At 45.6% G+C, this 16,032-nt stretch overlaps 1 protein-coding gene across 1 annotated transcript in view; it reads left to right on the plus strand.

The window, feature by feature from the left end:
• Nucleotides 1-16,032, plus strand: part of LOC124711650 (PI-PLC X domain-containing protein 1-like) — a 405,069-nt gene that overhangs the window by 327,286 nt on the left and 61,751 nt on the right. The window contains exon 3 of the mRNA XM_047241837.1: nucleotides 727-853. Within this exon, the coding sequence (XP_047097793.1) occupies nucleotides 742-853 (112 nt within the window). The 5' untranslated portion in view covers nucleotides 727-741. The remainder of the gene's footprint in view (nucleotides 1-726; nucleotides 854-16,032) is intronic.

Consider the following 16,032-nt stretch of genomic DNA (forward strand, 5'->3'; position numbering starts at 1 on the left):
TTCGAGAACATACCTTCACCGAGGAGTCAAGCAATAAATTGCTCCCTCCTATGAATATCTCGCGAAGAGACCGTGAGGATAAAATCAGAGAGATTGGAGTCCACACAGAGGCATACCGACAATCTTTCTTTCCACGAACAATACGAGACTGGAATAGAAGGGAGAAAAAAATGGTTCAAATGGTTCTGAGCACTATGGGACTCAACATCTTAGGTCATAAGTCCCCTAGAACTTAGAACCACTTAAACCTAACTAACCTAAGGACATCACACACACCCATGCCCGAGGCAGGATTCGAACCTGCGACCGTAGCAGTCCCGCGGTTCCGGACTGCAGCGCCAGAACTGCTAGACCACCGCGGCCGGCTAATAGAAGGGAGAACCGATAGAGGTACTCAGGGTACCCTCCGCCACACACCGTCAGGTGGCTTGCGGAGTATGGATGTTGATGTAGATGTGCCAGGCAGAATACCATCGTGCGCCGATGGGTGTTGACTTCGGTGTGAAGGGGTCGCTCTAGGCCGCGCATTGGGTCTACGAGCTTCCTCTGTCTTCGTAGTGGGAAACAATCGGTGCGCCGCAGTGCGCACGTTGTCCGCACATGAGCGCGAATCGCGGCTGGAGTGGTCGCGCCTATCTTATCGCTCGCCGATTGCTTTCAGCTGAGCGTGTCGCGCCGGCCTTGCTGCGCACCGACGGACTCCAGAGAAGGCCGCCTTTGTTCCAGCAACCAGCGACCACGATGCGCGCCGACGTCAAACCGCCGCTGCCTCTGCTGCTGCTGCTGCTGCTGCTGACGACGTGGGCGCCCCTAGCGGCTGCTAGGAGCACCTCGCTCCGAGACACGTCGGCTGGTGAGTGTTCTACTGACCACTATTTTCTAGACATTTATTTATTTTTCACTCTCGTGTAATCCTTTAGAGGACCACGTGCCACTTTCAGTTCTTCATGCGCTCACCGGATTAAATCCGAGGGGCGTTCGTCAACAAATGCAACACATTTTTTTTCTGAAAGTAGGTTGGATTTATTCAGGTTTACAATACACCGTATTATCCGCCACTATTTTTCAAGATAATCGCTCATTTCGACAGCTCCACACCACGTTAGTGGGAGGGCCTGTACGCCAGCACGGTACCTCTCTACTGGCCATCGTCTTGAGGCAACAATAACTTACCCGTCATCCACATACTGCTTCCAGCAGAGTGCATCCTTCATTGGGCCACTGAGATGGGAGTCGGAAGGTGCGAGATACGGGCTAGAGGCTGGATGCTGGGAAGAGTCCAAAATGGTTCAAACGGCTCTGAGCACTATGGGACTTAACAGGCCATCAGTCCCCTAGAACTTACAACTATTTAAACCTAAGGACATCACACACATCCATGCCCGAGGCAGGATTCGAACCTGCGACCGCAGTGGTCACGCGGTTCCACACTAAAGGGCCTAAAACTGCTCGGCCACAACGGCCGACGGGCACAGTCCAACAAAGTTTTTTGAGCTCCTATCGCGTGTAAACGTCCTCACGTTGTCACGGAAAAGGAGATGTTCGTTTGCATTTTTGTGGCGGTGAAAGCCCTGAAGTCGTTTCATCGCTTTCCTGAGGGTAGCACAGTGCACTTCAGAGTTGATCGTTGCGCCATGTGGGAGGACATCAAGCAGAATAACCTCGTCAGAGTCCAGAACATCGGCGCCATGACTTTACCGGCTGAAGGAGCTGCTTTGAACTTTTTCTTCGGAGGAGGGGTTGTGTGGCGCCACTACATGGACTGCGGTTCGAAGTCATGAACCCATGTTCCATCACCTGGACGGTGTTCGACTAAAAACTGTTACGATCAGCCTCGTAACGTCTCAGCATTTCCGCTCAGATTGTCGTTCGTTGCTCTTTATGGTCTTCTGTTACGTGGCGAGGAAGCCAGCGGGTACATGCTTTCGAGTACACCAACCGGTGCACAAGTGTGTCAGCATCCCCGACAGAGACGACCAGTTGTGCAGCGAGGTGTTTAATTTGATCCGACGATCTGCTGTGAGAGTGTCCGCATGTTCCAATATTGCAGGAGTCAAAGCTGAGTGCGGCACGCCGGAGATCGTACGGGTTTGCGTGGCCTCGTTACGATCATGAACGCCTCCCACGACAACTCACCGTGCTTTTGTCCACTGCAAGATCTCTGTAGACATGCTGCAAGTCAATGAATATCTACAACTCTCTACTTTTCCGCCAAAAGAAACTGTGACTGCTCTCTGCTTGGAATGCACCTCCGTTGCAGACGCCGTTTTCGGTGCTGCGTATTGCTCCGCCACCAATCGGAAAATCATAAAACTATAGGATCTAAGGCGGGAATATTCCACGATGTCCCACAACAAATTCCGCATTTTCTTCAACGGAAATCGGCCAGAAAAGAAATGTGTTGTATTACTAACTGAATGCCACTGTTAGTAGTTACTCCCACAAAAGAACACAAGGGATGCTTTGGACTGTGGGCTGTGGATGGCGTAGGTCTGTTACTAGAGGGTCGTGACACCCACCACCGCTGACCTAAGTCCAGGCAGTGGAGTGGTGTGTGTTTGTTAGTCGGACGTATGGATTCAGCTCCTCACTGAAAAATATATGCAGATACAGTAGTACTACTAAACCAGCAAGGTGAAAGGGAACGCTAAATCATGGAAACATGTCTTCAAAGAAGATTGGGGTTGGAACAGTTCCTATACTGAAACATTAACAAGGCACAGTCAGTTGCACAAACTTACAAAAATGCCTATGAACAAAGGAATCTCGCTCCAGCTGGTATACCAGAACACACCAAGGATGCCCACCGTCCAACGGAAAGATCAGTTAACATAGTCTCTTTAGGTAATATGAAGTGACACCGTTGATATTCTTGCTGTACGGCAAAGGTGCCTAATGTAACATCAGGATTGAAGAACTATGCAATACGCAAATAACTGGATTTACACTGGTAAACCAACAAAAATGAACAATGTAGAAATATATGTAGTTTACGAATTGGGAATGTAGTGACTAATCTAGAACAATAGCCAAAATAATTGCACTTTTAATAATGCGCTTGTGGTCTATGGGTGAACTAATCTAACAACGTTCCGATTTCGGATCGCATTGCACTTTCTATATTGTAACGGATGCTCCAGCGGATATTTGACCATCAGAAATGAGGCAGTGCTGAATAATTCGTGCCCCGAAGCATCGTGTCAGTGCTATGCCAACGACTTCCCCTTAGGCGTCAAGAAAAGGCTGCAATACTGTTTGCTTAACCGGCACACGAAACCAGCTCGCCTTGAACGTCTCCACATATCGCGCGCCTATTTCGCAGCACTACTGCAAGCCGCGAAGTTGTGATAAACTAATAACCTGAACATGTAAGAGACATTTCATCACTGCACTCCTCGTGTGGACAGCTCGGCATCGGGGCAGGAAAATGGTTCAAATGGCTCTAAACACTATGGGACTTAACATCTGAGGTCATCATTCCCCTAAATCTAGAACTACTTAAACCTAACTAAACTAAGGACATCATACACATCCATGCCCGAGGCAGGATTTGAACCTGCGACCGTAGCAGCCGCGTAGTTCCGGACTGAAGCGCCTAGAACCGCACGGCTACCGCGGCCATCTCGGGGCAGAAAATGTCGGTGAATGTAAATGTTTCCTGTAGCATGCATTTGAGTTAAACTCAGGCGCTGCGGAAAAGAGGCGCTTATGGGAAAAAACTCTTGTCCTAGGATTCTTTCAGCTCGCGACAAGGTTTTTGCTTACTGACGCGTCGTCTCCTATAGTAGGCATGAATATCTGCAGGAAAATTAATATTGTCGGTTGGAATAGTTGTGCACAGTGGGTATTCAATAGTATCAGATCCATTATACTGAGAAATGCCATCAAGTGGTACTGCATTTGACGCCCGTAGCACAGTATATAGCAAAACATCAACGATTCAGGTGGTAGAGAGCGGAAGTCGGTGTAAAGGCAGTCGACTCTTTGTGGTGCGTGTGTGTGTGTGTGTGTTTGTGTGTGTGTGTGTGTGTGTGTGTGTGTGTGTGTATGTTTCCTGCGGGTGGCAAACAGACACCATTAGTGCCAGCATGTTTTATGTACATAAACCACGATTGTGACATTGCCGAGCGGAAAACAGTTAGAATGTGATGAAAAAGAAAAATCGGTGCGCACGAGGAAATAAGACTCTCTAACCGTCAATTATGTAAGAAGTTGAACCCTTCAAGTACAGTGATTTATAGTTTCGTTACACTGGGCGCATGGTATGGAGTAGACGGAAAATATGGGCAACGTAGGAAATTATGTGAGGCATATAAAGGGTTACTTTCGTGCAAAGCAAGGGCCGGAAACCTCTATTCTTCTAAATTTGTTGCTGATTCACATGTAACTGTCAGATGTGTACGACAAATTTTGTCACATGACAAACATCTTGCATTGAAGAAACGTCTGCAGAAAGCTGCTCTAAGACGCAGACATACAGGCTAGATTGAAGTTTGTTGAAAAACATATGCCATGGACTTGAGAATAGGTTAAAGTGATGAGAAGATGTTTAATTCAGATAGACCGGATCGATTTCAATATGATGGGCATGATCCGAGAAAAGAGAATCAGGTGAGAATGAGTAGATATTTTGGTGGTGGAAGTGCTGGACAACCTTCTGGAGTAAAGGTAAAACATGCAGTGCTTTCTGGATACAGAAAATGTTCGACTGCTGCCATGGCCAGCACATTCTGCAGATCTCTCACCAATTGAAAACGTCTGGTCAATGGTGGCCGAGCAACTGGCTCGTCACAATACGCCAGTCACTACTCTTGATAAACTGTGATATCGTGTTGAAGTTGCATGGGCAGCTGTACCTGTGCACGCCATCCAAGCTCTGTTTGACTCAATGCCCAGGCGTATCAAGGCCGTTATTACGGCCAGAGGTGGTTCTTCTGGGTACTGATTTCTCAAGATCTATGCACCCAAATTGCGTGAAAATGTAATTACATGTCAGCTCTAGTATAATATATTTGTCCAAAGAATACCCGTTTATCATCTGCATTTCTTCTTGGTGTAGCAATTTTACTGGCCAGTAGTGTAGTTGTGGTCCGGTGACGTGACGCATTGTTATCCATAAAAATTCCATCGTGGAATGAACTCTAGTATGTATACTGACATGCTAGAGACAGAGTGGATAAAAATATATGAGTACCTAAGGGACAAAAGTCTTATGTTTGAACAAGATAATATGTCTGTGCATGTTGCTGTTACAACAAAAAAGTAGTTTGAAAGTAAAGATATCGGTGCCTCGGCCTGGTGTGGACGTAGCATGGATATGTACCCCTTGGAAAACCTTTGGGGGATAAGACAAGAGTTAGCGGCATTGTGACTGTAAAAACTCAAAGCCTAACAGAATCAGCGCAGAAGAGAATTTTTGAGGTAATTAGGAAGAATAGACGTTGGAAAAACTATTAACAACGCAACAACATAATAGAACGTCTTTATACCAGGAAATGCAAACGCTTTATTTTGTTACTGGCGCTATGAAACAAATTATGTAACTCCGTCATAAGTGTTCGTGTCTTATATGTATCTACTACTTTCATAATAAATACGGTACATGTATGCTGCAGACATTGTAGATTATTTTCGTAGGAATCTTGCCTTTATTCTGATTTCCACTACCGTATAATCGCCTGCTAGGGAAGACGGGTGGCGGGTACGAACGCATAGCAGGGCATCGCCACAAACGCAGTAGACCGGTCGGCGGAGAAATGTGGCAGAATGACAAAAAGGACCTATGGTGTTTCAGCGTGTCCGTGAACACACACCATGAACGGAGCGGCCCGATCTCTTTGTTTACCAGTGCAGACTGTCCAACATGTCTATGCTGAATGCTGTTCAACTTACACCTGTATAACACGGTGACAGAGCGGTGGTCGTAGAAGCATCCTAACAAGAGAAGGACTAAGGGCAACTGTCATGCCTCGTCTATGATAGTCGGTTCCCAGTGCACTAGCATTTATCGCTGTCGCTAACAAGAAGTCCATAATCGGTTTTTGTATTTGTGCGTTTCTTCTTTATATTTATGGTACGTGAAGTTCAGAACTCACACATGAAACTAGCAAGAAAAAAAAAGTGTCCAATAAATGATCTGATGGATACGGTGACCAGCAATCTGCGATTGTTTCATGATGAAGCTGGGAAGATGTCGAAGAATGATTGTAGGTTGTTACATGATGACATAGACAAAACTTCTGCTTGATCTGATGAATAGCAGGTAGCTGTAAATGTAGAAAAATGTAAATTTATTCGGATGAGTAAGAAAAACAAACCCGTAATGTTCGGATACAGCATTAGTAATGTTCTGCTTGAGCACTGCCTGACGCAGTCTGGGTGTAACGTTGGAGAGCGATATGAAATGGAAGGAGCATGTGAGGATTGTGGAAGGGAAATCGAATGGTCGACTTTGGTTTATTGGGGTAATTTTGGGAGGTGGCTCATCTCTAAAGGAGACCGCATATAGTATGCTAATGTGACCTGTTATTGAGTACTGCTCGAGTGTTTGGTATCCGAACCAGGCTGCATTAAAGGAAGACATCGCAGCAACTCAGAGGCCGGTTGCTGGATTCGTTACCGGTGGGCTCGAACAACACACAAGTGCCACGGACATGCTTCGGGAATTGAAATGGGAACTCTGGAGGGAAGGTGACGCTTTTTTCGAGGAAAGCTATCCAGAAAATGTAGATAACCGGCATTTTAAGCTGACTGCAGAACGATTATACTACCGCCAATAAACATTGCGTGTAAGGACCACGAAGGTAAGATACGAGAAATTAGGGCTCATACGGAGGCATAAAGACAGTCGCTCTTCTCTCGCTCTGTCTACGAGTGGAACAGGAAAGGAAACGTCTAGTAGCGGTGCAGAGTTTCCTCCGCATCGCACTTCGCTGGTTCGCGCGGTATGTACGTAGATGTAAATGAACTTTGAAATTCTCCGAGCATATGTAATACCATACAGTAAGATCGATTTCTCAGTAGGGAGGATGGCTCTGTTATACAACTCATCCCCGCCATGTGAGGGGCATTTCAGTTTAAACAATCTTTATGTTTTTTATAAAAGACAGACAATTAAGAATTTGTATTTGAAAATAATACTTGATTTTAGTGTGCGATATGTAATCAGACATAAAATGACGGACCTTTTTTCATAAGAACGACTATTGCAAACCTGTTAATTAGCATATATTTAATGAGTTTTGTGTTTAAATGGCGTAGGTATTCGAACTGAATGGATAAAAATACAATAACCATGACTGAAACGACACTCCAACCAACGATCCAGGGATTACAAGTCTCGAGCGCTACTGATTTTTTCCATATTCATGTATTCCATGTTTCATGCAAATGCTCGTAGAATACGCATTTTTGCTTAAAAACTTGCATCGGCCAGAGTCTGACGTGGCAGGCGAGCGTTCGACCACGGACCTACGCCGGCTGTCAAGAAATCGACCTTACTTTGGGGTATCAAACAAGTTCGGAAAACTTCTGGTTTTCTTGAGAATTTTTCACAGCTCCACGTATTTGCTATGGCTCACTGATATTTAGGTTCGGAGCATCACGCGCCATAAATATGGAAAATTGCATAATTCCGGTCGCCATGTGTGTGATCGAATTTCCATTTCGACTAGTTTCCGAGAGAATGTTGGGGAATGGACTACACGCAGTGGGCATCTGGAGTGTGATGAGTGAAGAAGTAGAACTGGGAAGAGGCGTAAGACAAGGTTGTTTTTTATCACCACCACTGTTCATTATATATCTGGAGGAAATTATTAGTGAAGGTTTTGATGGAAGGAAGATGAAAGAAGATTGGAGGCACTAGAGATGTGGATATGGAGAAGAATGGAAAAAGTGCAATGGGTAGACCGAGTAAGGAATGAAGAAGTATTAAGAAGAGTTGGACAAAAAAGAAACATGCTGAAAGTTATCAGAAAGAGAAAACGGAACTGGATTGGACAATGTTTGAGGAAATACTGTTTGTTGAAGGAAGGAATAGAAAGAATGTGGAGGGAAAAGGGGGAAGAGGAAAAAGAACATATCAAATGCTGGATAATATGAAAGGAGACAAATATTCAGAAATTAAAAGACTGGCTACGGAGAGACGAAAGTGGAAGAGGCTTAACCCGTGACAAGACCTGCCGCAAGGCAGAATACCGTACTGCCACCACGTCGCAAGATACCACTGCTGTGACACATAAGCGCTGCACGCCTTCAGTGAGACAAACTGGAGATTATTTGAGTGGAAGCGTACAGTGTTGGCTCCTTCAACACGGTGCGAGACGTAGGGGGCATCGGCGGCCACCTGAGGCGCTTTACCCGCAGTGTGTGGGGTACGGTTGAAGCCAGAGGAGGGTCTGTCGGGGCTGGGGGTGTTTTTAGTACCGTGGCTTACGCCCACTCACTGAAGCTACCGTGAACGTGATGCAGAATGTTTATTTCGGAATTTTCGACGACCAAGTCCCCTTTTACACCTTCGTGGTGAGCGACACCGTCATCTTCCAACACGACCACTGCCCTGTTCACAAACGCTGCACACGTACGCTACTGGTCTGAGGAACACTGGAGCACCCCATCGCGCCTCGGCTGCTCCACTGAACCACCCGATCTCAATATAACAGAAAATGTCTGGGACTATTGTCAGTAGTGGGTAAAATGAAGCAATCAAGATAGCGTGGATTCCGAAGCTCTGTGGTATCTGTTCACCAGTGAGTGGTTTTACTTCCACACGGCGTACCTGAGGTACAGTGCGGACTTTCTCCCTGAGCCATCACTTAGAGGGGTGTTACACGGTAGCTCATCACTTAGAAAGAAAGTGTTGACTGCACAAAAGCGATCAGTAAGAATAATAGGCGGTGTTCACCTATGGCCTCTTCTTCAGGGAGCTAGGCATTTTAACTGCGCAGTCACAGAACATATATTCGATACTTAAATTCGTCACAAATAATCCATAATGTATATGGTGCGAAAAGTGGCAGTTAACCTAAACAGTGAAAATTGTGCGGTTATCCACACGAATCCGTTACATTTCTATTACACGATAAATCGCACAAATCTAAAGACTGTGAATTCAACTAAATATCTAGGGATTACGACCAACTTAAACAGGAACATATAATGTTGTTTCGGGGGCAAAGCAAAGACAGCGTTTCATTGGCAGAATTCTGGCAGGTCTACTAAAGAGACTGCCTGTGCTCAGCTCGAGTACTACTATGCGATATCGTATCTTTCTCTTGTTAATTTATTGGTTTCCGGGGGTGTTGTATTACAGTTGGTTTTGAAAGTTCATGGTGACAATAAACGAGTAAACAAGACGAAAATGGAACACAGGATACACAGTGTTACTATGCTATAAAGATCCTGCTGCTGTCACCAAAAGAATCGGTAAATCGCCGTTGGTACTCATTTGGGATATTCCCAGTTTCGCCCGCATGAATGACTATACATCTAAATTTTTAATAAAGTGTTCTTTGCATGTCCAGTGAGAATTGTTTCGAAAGCTGCGGGAAGAGAATTAAATATTTGTCCAAGTCGATAAGCACAATGTTTAGAGGCTCAGCGCTCCATATTCTGCACAGAATCACGAGGGGATATAGTCAGGTAGCTGCACTTTGGTCTTCCCCCGGCATTCTGAGTACCGGGAACACTAGATCAGCAGTACATGGAGCAGTATCTTGATGTTGGCACTGTTGACGAACACGTACAGGTACGTTGCTACAACGTTGGAGGCCGTTTGGGAAGCATCCCGAAGATTACATTCGTTGATGTGATACGTGTTCCGAGCACAATCTAGAAATATATGGTTTGGATATCGTTCTTCTCTGCAAACACACAGAGTGGTGCCGCTTAGGTTGAGCCGATAGAGGTGTTTGTTGAACTTCGAATTAATAAATTTCAGTCGTGCTGTAGCTGTCGTGAAGTTTCTCGATGTTTCTGCCTTATTACACCGTGGCCCTCTTGTAATCGCGAAGTGAACTAATGCACAGGACTGTCTTTGACTTCAGATGTCCGCGACTACTCCTCTTGCCAGTCTGAGCACAATCGCATGGGTAACGTATGAGAGGGATTCTATCATAATATTTAATAGCTCCATGCAGAGATGCGTGCTCTGCTAGGGCATCTACTACTTCATTTCCAGGTATCCCAGAGTTGCCTTTCATCCGACGATGTTGCGACAGTTCGTCTGCTCCCGAAACACAACGTCGAGAACTGCTGCAACCATGGCATTGGTACAACTATTCTGGTGGTTTCTAATCAGTTGTAGGGCTGACATACTATCAGAGATTACGAGTAATGTGTGCCGCGGTCGTCTGTGCGAGTAGCAGGGCTTCCAAAATGGCAATCAGCTCGACTGTCATAACAGCGGAGTGTGGATCCAGCTTGTACAGGCCTCGTTGTATTGGATCCTTACTGCACAGCGTAACACAATTACAGGACGACGCTGTGGTGAACAGGGGCACCAGCCGCAACACACATGACGGCTGTAGCGCGCGAGCCACGGAAAGCAACGCCGAGAGGCACGGACTGCCATCTACCTCGCCAGGCAACAGCAACACTGACACACGCGTGAATGAAATAGCAAACAACCTCTCTAAGACCTCACTGAGAATTTAAAAAATGTACCTGCAGAGACAGAACCCGACACGAAGTCCTAGGTGCTTGCAGATCGGCAAAAAATTCCACACTACAAATCCGAATGGCCTGCTATCAGATGCAAGAGCATCAGCCTGGAGGCGAAAAAGCAACTCCGAAGCCTGTCCTCAGTCGCCTGGGACACTGAGTCCTCTCCGTACAGGCAGATTTTTGAAATTCTCATTAAAGGCGGCGGGTGCCACCGAGGATTTCTCCCGCGTGTGCCGACCCCTTGCTGTCTGAAGCGTCCTCGAGTCCGAAGGTGACATCGCAGGGCGCAATGGTTTCGCACCCTTACAGAGGAAGGTTGTACGTACCTTTCAAATTTAAGCGTCGCAGTGGCTGGGAATTCCATTAATTATGTTGCTTACTGTAGATATCATTGATGGAGTACACCGAAAAATCTCAAAGAAGGATAGCTCGTTTTGTATTATCGCGAAATAGGGGACAGAGTGATACGGATATGATACGCAAGTTGCGGCGCCAGCGATTAAAACAAAGACGTTTTTCGTTGGAAATAGATCTTTTCAAGAAATTTCAACCTCGAAGTTTCTCGTCCGAACGCAAAAATATTTTGTCGACACCCACCTACACAAGGAGAAATTACCATTTTAATAAAATAGAAGAAATCAGAACTCGCACGGAAAGAGTTAACTGTTCTTTTTTCCGCGCGCTATTCGAGAGTGCAACGGTAGAGAAATAGAGTGAAAGTGGTCCGCCATGGCAGTTAAGAGTGAATAACAGTGTAATCATGTAGATGTTGATGCAGTCTATTTCTTCCGACTTCTTTATTCGCAACGATGCCAACTCTCTTCTTCTCTAACACAGTATCCAGCACGTCCTCGAAATCGACGACCTTTTCTCCTTCTATATTAGCAGAGAGGTTCTCAGATTCGTAAAAGCCGTCTGTGTAGCCTTCCCTCGTAGCTTATCTGTGCCTTGAGCGTAGCCGTGGAGGTACCCTTGCACTCTTACCGTTGGTTGCTCTATACCACGTGCTATGGCGCGTGTGATGAGCTGTGGTAACGTGTAATGCCATGTGCTGCTGCTTGCCTTCTACCTATGGACTATTTGTTAAACTGTGAATGCTTCCCCACAAAATTTCTTCGAATAGGGTGAGCCATATACTGTATGGGAATATCCCACAACAAAAGCTCCAGTATTTTACTAAATTCGCACGCAATATTCTGTTGTGTTTTGGTGTTTGTTCGTGTTACATTGGTGAGGGCTTTGGAAATGTTTCTCATTGAAGTGGCAATAAAATACTTTCCCACTTATCTGCATCACCTATCTGTTAACATTGTTCTAATTTAAGTTTCCGTTTGCTTTACTCTCTGTATAGTGCGTAAACGAAGAGAGCGCCGATCTTCCCGGAGACGACGTTGATTAAATTATTCCGTAACTGCGCGGACCATGTTGTGAAGCAGTTAAAAGTTTCGACGGAATGTACGCGCTGTGTTACTTGCGCGGAACCATTGCACTGCTGTGTGTTGTTGAGCCTGACGTGGCTGCAGCCCGCCATACACGAGTGTCGGCGCGGTTGCCAAACAGCCAGGTGATAACACTGTCTCGACGCGTAGATAGTAACTCCATTCGTGTAGGGGCGAGTACACACTAGGCCAACCAAGTCCAACGAACGACAGACACAGAATTCGCCAATGCCTTGGCGTTTAGCTTCTCATTCTCACCAGAAGCAGGGCTTGGGGCCAAAGGATTCGGCCATGTGAAATCGCGAGTGGCTCTCACAGCTTGCCGACGTTGCTCACCTTTGGTTACTGTTCTAAAATAGCCTTCTAATTGCAATTTCTTCGGCTAATATTGTGCATATCACTTTCTAATAGCTGAGTTATTTCCCTCCAAGCGTCTAATCTTTTCAGTTTACTTTCAAAATAGCAGATCGTAGGGGCTCATAAACATCCGACCCACGATAAAATTCTTATCAGCTTTAATGCTCTCGCGATATTACTCTCCATACTCCAGTATTTTTAAAAACAATAAATACACACAGGCATTGTGTGCAGGGGAAACAGCGACAGTTGAAATTAAGTTTCTCAGAACAGTCACAAGTCGCACTGAGTATGTTTCGCTTTTTTATTTAAGAGCCGACTACTGTATTTTAAAGTTAAAATTACAGAGTTTGCGATGACTCTCCTGAAAAATTAAAGACCAAAACCTGTCAATGAAGTATACTAAGTGAGGCTTGTGGCTGTCTTGAAAGTGCTGTTTCAATAATGCACCATTCCACACATCAGCGATAACAATTCCTCATCTACCCTTTTTACCAGACTTGGGACACAAGTGGCTTCTTCCTGTTCGTTAACTTGAAACTTTGGCTTGCTGCGAAGAAATTTTTATCAAATGAGAAAGTGATAGTTACAATCAACGAGGATTTTACACAACCTATTTTTCCAATGGGCGAAAAGGTTGGAGGACCACTGGACTAGGAGTATATCCTTCAAATAAGACTTGAGAAGTAAGTTCAGTTGTTAACGAAACAAACATTTTTTCTTGCTTTTTCACGAGACTTATCATACCATCCTTGTGAAAGGGCGGCAGTGATTAGGAAGAGACTCAGACAACGTTGTAGCCTATTCGCGATGTTACTCAGTCTGAACGCTGCACAACAGGTCAAAAAGAAATTTGAAAGGAGAAATACCTTTCAGGAAGAGCAAATAAAACTTCGATGTTTTCCCATGAAATCCAGTTCTGTCAGAGACGGGAAAGGACTTAGATCAGTTCGATGGAAGAGACGGCGTTGTAGTGGTCTTCAGTCAGGGGACTGGTTGGATGCAGCTCCCCATGCTACTCTAATCTGTGCAAGCCTCTTCATCTTCGAGTAACTGCTGTAACCGACATTTGTTATCTCTTGATCTACGTCTAAGATTTTTACCCCCCAAACTTCCCTCCAGTATTGGTAATCCCTTCTTGTAGTCAGTATATGCCACAAATTTCTTTTCTCCCCAATTCTGTTCATTATCTACTCATCAGTAACGTGATATATCCATCCAATCTTCAGCATTCTTGTATAACACCACATTTCAAAAGAATCTATTCTCTTTTTGTCTGAATTGCTTATCGTCCACGTATTACTTCCGTATAAGTCTACACTCGAGGTACAAGACATCTTGAATCTTAGATATTAGACGTTAACAAATTGTTGTTTTTCAGAAATGCGTTTCTCCTTATTGCCAGTCTGCAGTTTGCATCGTCCTTACTCCGGCATCGTCATCAGTCATTTTCCTTCCAAAATACTCAAAGTGGTCTATTACTTGTAGTTCTCCATTTCATAATCTAATACTCTTAGCATCGCCTGATCTACGTCGCATTCCATTACCCTTGTTTTACATCGACTGAAGTGACAAAACTGATGGAATAGCTATATGCAGTTATACAGATGTGGTAGCCTCGCGTACACAAGGTATAAAAGGACAGCGCCTTGGTAGAGCTCTCATTTGTACTCAGGTGATTCATATCCAATCTCCGATGTGATTATGGCTGCACGACGGCAATTAACAGACTTTGAAAGCGGAACAGTAGTTGGAGCTAGACGCATGGAACATTATCTCTCACCGCGGTCAAGACAGTGGCCGACGGCCTTTACTTAATGACCAAGAGCAGCGGCGTTTGAGCATATTTGTCAGTGCTAAGAGGCAGCGCTGCGTCAGGTAACAGCAGAAAGCAATGTAGGACTCACGATGAACCTACTGTCAGGACAGTGCGGCGAAATCTGGCGTTAAGGGGCTATGGCAGCAGACGATCGATGCGAAGGCCTTTGCTAACAGCACGAGGTCGCCCGCAGCGCCTCTGCTGGGCTCTTGACCATATCGGTTGGACCCTTGACGACATGAAAACCGTCACATGGTCGGATGAGTCCCGATTTTGGTTGGTAAGAGGTGATGGTAGCGTTCGAGTGTCTCACAGACACCACGAAGTCATGGACCCGAGCTGTCAACAAGGCGCTGTGCATACTGGTGATGGCTCCATCACGGTGTGATCCGTGTCTACACGGGATGGACTGGGACCTCTGGTCCAACTGCACCGATCACTGACTGGAAATGGTTGTGTTCGGCTACTTGGAGACTATATGATCCATTCATGGTCTTCAAGTTCCCAATCAACGATGTAATTTTTATGGATGATAGTGGGCCATGTCAGCAGGCCTCAATTATTGTTCAAGATTGGTTTGAAGAGCGTTCTCGCCAATTGGAGGAATAATTTGGCCACTCAGATCGCCCAACATGAATTCCATCGAACATTTATGGGATTCAGTCAAGAGGTCAATTTATGCACCGGCAACACTATGTGGAGGGTATAGAGGCAGCGCCGCGCAACATTTCTCCAGGCGACTTCCAAAGAATTGAAGCGTCCCTGCTACGTCGAGGTCTCCTGTGGCATTTGTCATCTCAGTGTATACTGATGTTCTTCTTATAGTCTCTTTTCAAGACACTAAGCATTTCGTTCAACTGGGCTTCCATTTCCTTAGCTAACTATGAGAGAATGCGTCATCGGCAAAGCTCAAAAACATTTAAAAATTGTAGAGGGAGACCAAGTTTTGAATAAAGTAAGTAGTTTCAAATGGATGGATGTTGTAGTACTTATAAGAGAAGGAAGAGGCTTGCACAGGATAGACTAGGATGGACAGGTGCAATAAACCAGTCTTCGAACTGAGACAACAATAACAATATTGGGTGGCGAAAAACAGACTGATATAACGACAGGGCGGGGCAGCGGACGTTCTGTAGAGGAAACTTCTCGAGATGGTCATAGCACAGGCCGGAACTCCCGTGACAATGCCTCAGTTCAAATTACTGGCGCCAGAGCGTTACTTAAATATTCCAGTACACTATCCCACGGAAGTATCCCGTAATACGGAACTGAGCACTAGATGTCAGGAGAACAGAGCCTCCGATATAAAAGGACGCTGGGAGTGATCTGCAGTGAGCAGATAACCAGTAAGAACAGAATGGCTCTGTCGGGAGAACTGAGTGACTTCAAAGTTGGCGTCCGCCAACGACGCTCCGACACTTGTAAGGCTGAAAAAGTCGACTGTTGGTGTTGCGAGTGTGAAGTGGAACCGTGGAGGGACTACGGCAGCTAAACCGAGACCGGGCGGGTCTCACGTACCGACGGACAGCGACCGTCGGCCATTACAGGGTGGTACAAAAATTGTGTGAAATCAGCGGAAAAAACACGTCTGGAAGCCAGCTATTTGGATTCATGAATCGCGCTACACTCTGTCGCAAACCCGTTGCGCGGCTTCGGTATGGTGAATGTCCTGGAGAACATTACGGCCTTCACGTTCAGTACCAAAAGCGAAGTGCGCAGGAGATGTTCTTACAGTGTCTTTCATGATTGGGGCGT

Source organism: Schistocerca piceifrons, chromosome 8 (assembly GCF_021461385.2).
Source record: "Schistocerca piceifrons isolate TAMUIC-IGC-003096 chromosome 8, iqSchPice1.1, whole genome shotgun sequence".
Taxonomy (NCBI): domain Eukaryota; kingdom Metazoa; phylum Arthropoda; class Insecta; order Orthoptera; family Acrididae; genus Schistocerca; species Schistocerca piceifrons.